Raw genomic sequence first — 1,918 nt, forward strand, 5'->3', positions numbered from 1 at the left:
CCCGCTGCTTCCGGCAGCGGCAGGGCACCCCCCGGAGGGCTGCCACACGGCGCGGGACACGCTCAACCTTCCCTTAGCACATGAAATGTGTCAGAACACAGCTCCGGTGCGTTTGGACGGAGATGCCTGCAGCTCGCCCTCGCTCCCTCCTGGAGCTGGTCCAGGGGACTCCCTTCGCACGCTTTTCTGTAGAGCTGCAGCGAAAACGTCAACGAATCCCCGTCTGTCAGAAGACACCCAGGACTTACGAGCTCTGTCACTTCCCTTTGAACAGTTGTGACGGCAATGAGCTGGGATCACCTCAGCGGGACAACAGCAACACCACTACGATGCTGCTGCTGAACACAGTTGCTCCGAAACACGGTTCACCTGCTGCTAGTAATACTAGAACGCGTTAGCATCGGAGTTCTTCAGCACCTTTCTCTACCTTCACCATGGCTCCATGGCAGAGATACACCCTAGAAAACCCAGCACAGCAGCTACAGGAGGATGAGGCTTTGCCAAGCGACAGCACGTACACCCTGCTACGGACCAGGCTGCTGCCTGGTATTTCTCCGAGAGGCAGCGATCATCGTTTCAATGCAATAATTGAGCTGTCTGCCCAAGTGCCAGCCTTCATAGCTCCCTCAGAAATTCAAGAGCTATCTAATCCCAGATCACACGTCGCAGCCAAAACCCAAACAGAGAAGTGAGGCAATGAGCCAAATAAGGGGCACACGAGAAAAAGGCATGAAACAAACAAGTGGACTCTGGGTTTGCTATGAGCATAAAAATCCCTCTGTCACGGGGTACTCACCACCCTGTAATTCAGTATTTCTAGCACGCGGATTGCCCTTCCTCAGCGCTATCCATGTCCTCTTCTGCACGTGGAGCAAACAGCCACCTTGCCCTAAAAACCACTTTGGACTGGAAAGCCTGTCCGCAGCATGTCCTTAGCCATGCTGCTTTCCCCCTGGATGTCCTTACCTTCTTGCAGAGAACCATCTGGTGATCAAAGAGAAAGAAAACACGCTGCTGGTTCCGTCCATAAGGCTGGTAAATCCAGGACATCTCTCCCGTGTAGATCAACTCTGAGCTGCGATCCAAGATATCGTCTCCCTAAAGGGCACAGAGAACGAGGACGAGTGAGCCACCGCTCTCAGCCAGGGCGGTGGGTACGTTTCTCTTTGCAGGGCAGGGAAGAAGCAATAATTGAATAAGATTTTGGCCCTTGTACAGCTCTCAAAGCCTCCCCATCGGACTGCAGACCAGAAACAGGAGAGAGGGGGTAATTCTGAAGGAAGGGATGTCCTGGCACCTCCTCCCTTTCAAACAGCACCCCGAAGCGCGTCCCCCCTGACATCTCAGGCCAGCCACCAAAGTCATCCACACTGGGATATCGATCCCCCGGCCCGTGAGGCTGCCGAACCTCTCCCCTCCAGACTGCAGCCTCGCTTCCCACTCCTCCAGGCAGCTAGAGTCCCTTCTCCCAGAGCTCGTTAGAGCTCCCCATCTCCAAAAAAACTGTCAGGACCACCCCGGCTCCTCCGGCAGCCTCCGGCCCCCCCAGCTTGCAAGGACCTCTCTGGCTGGCTGCCAGGATACCCTCACCCTTTCTCTGCCTCCGGCTAACACTTGTTTTCCTCGCTGATTTTTTTTGAGAATTCATGAGCAGATGGTCTGGAAAAGACAGCGCTCGCTCTCCCACTCTCGGAGAGAACAAATGCAGTCACCCTCCACTAATTGGGATGAGCTGGACTTTTTAAAAAGTTAATTAAAATCTATTTATTAAAAGTGGGTGAATTCACCACCACCTGCCCTGTGGGCATCTCAGAACACATCTCACTCTGAAACACCACAGAAGGCATCAGGATGACTTCAGCTCAAAGGTGAGGAGCAGGATTCAGGAGAAAAGCTTTTTTTTTTTTTTTTTTGCCTC

At 53.4% G+C, this 1,918-nt stretch overlaps 1 protein-coding gene across 1 annotated transcript in view; it reads right to left on the reverse strand.

Moving 5' to 3' along the window:
• Positions 1 to 1,918, reverse strand: part of ARHGEF9 (Cdc42 guanine nucleotide exchange factor (GEF) 9) — a 48,843-nt gene that overhangs the window by 25,005 nt on the left and 21,920 nt on the right. The window contains exon 5 of the mRNA XM_010143094.1: positions 967 to 1,098. Within this exon, the coding sequence (XP_010141396.1) occupies positions 967 to 1,098 (132 nt within the window). The remainder of the gene's footprint in view (positions 1 to 966; positions 1,099 to 1,918) is intronic.

The sequence above is a fragment of the Buceros rhinoceros genome, unplaced genomic scaffold (genome assembly GCF_000710305.1).
Source record: "Buceros rhinoceros silvestris isolate BGI_N320 unplaced genomic scaffold, ASM71030v1 scaffold1059, whole genome shotgun sequence".
Lineage (NCBI taxonomy): Eukaryota > Metazoa > Chordata > Aves > Bucerotiformes > Bucerotidae > Buceros > Buceros rhinoceros.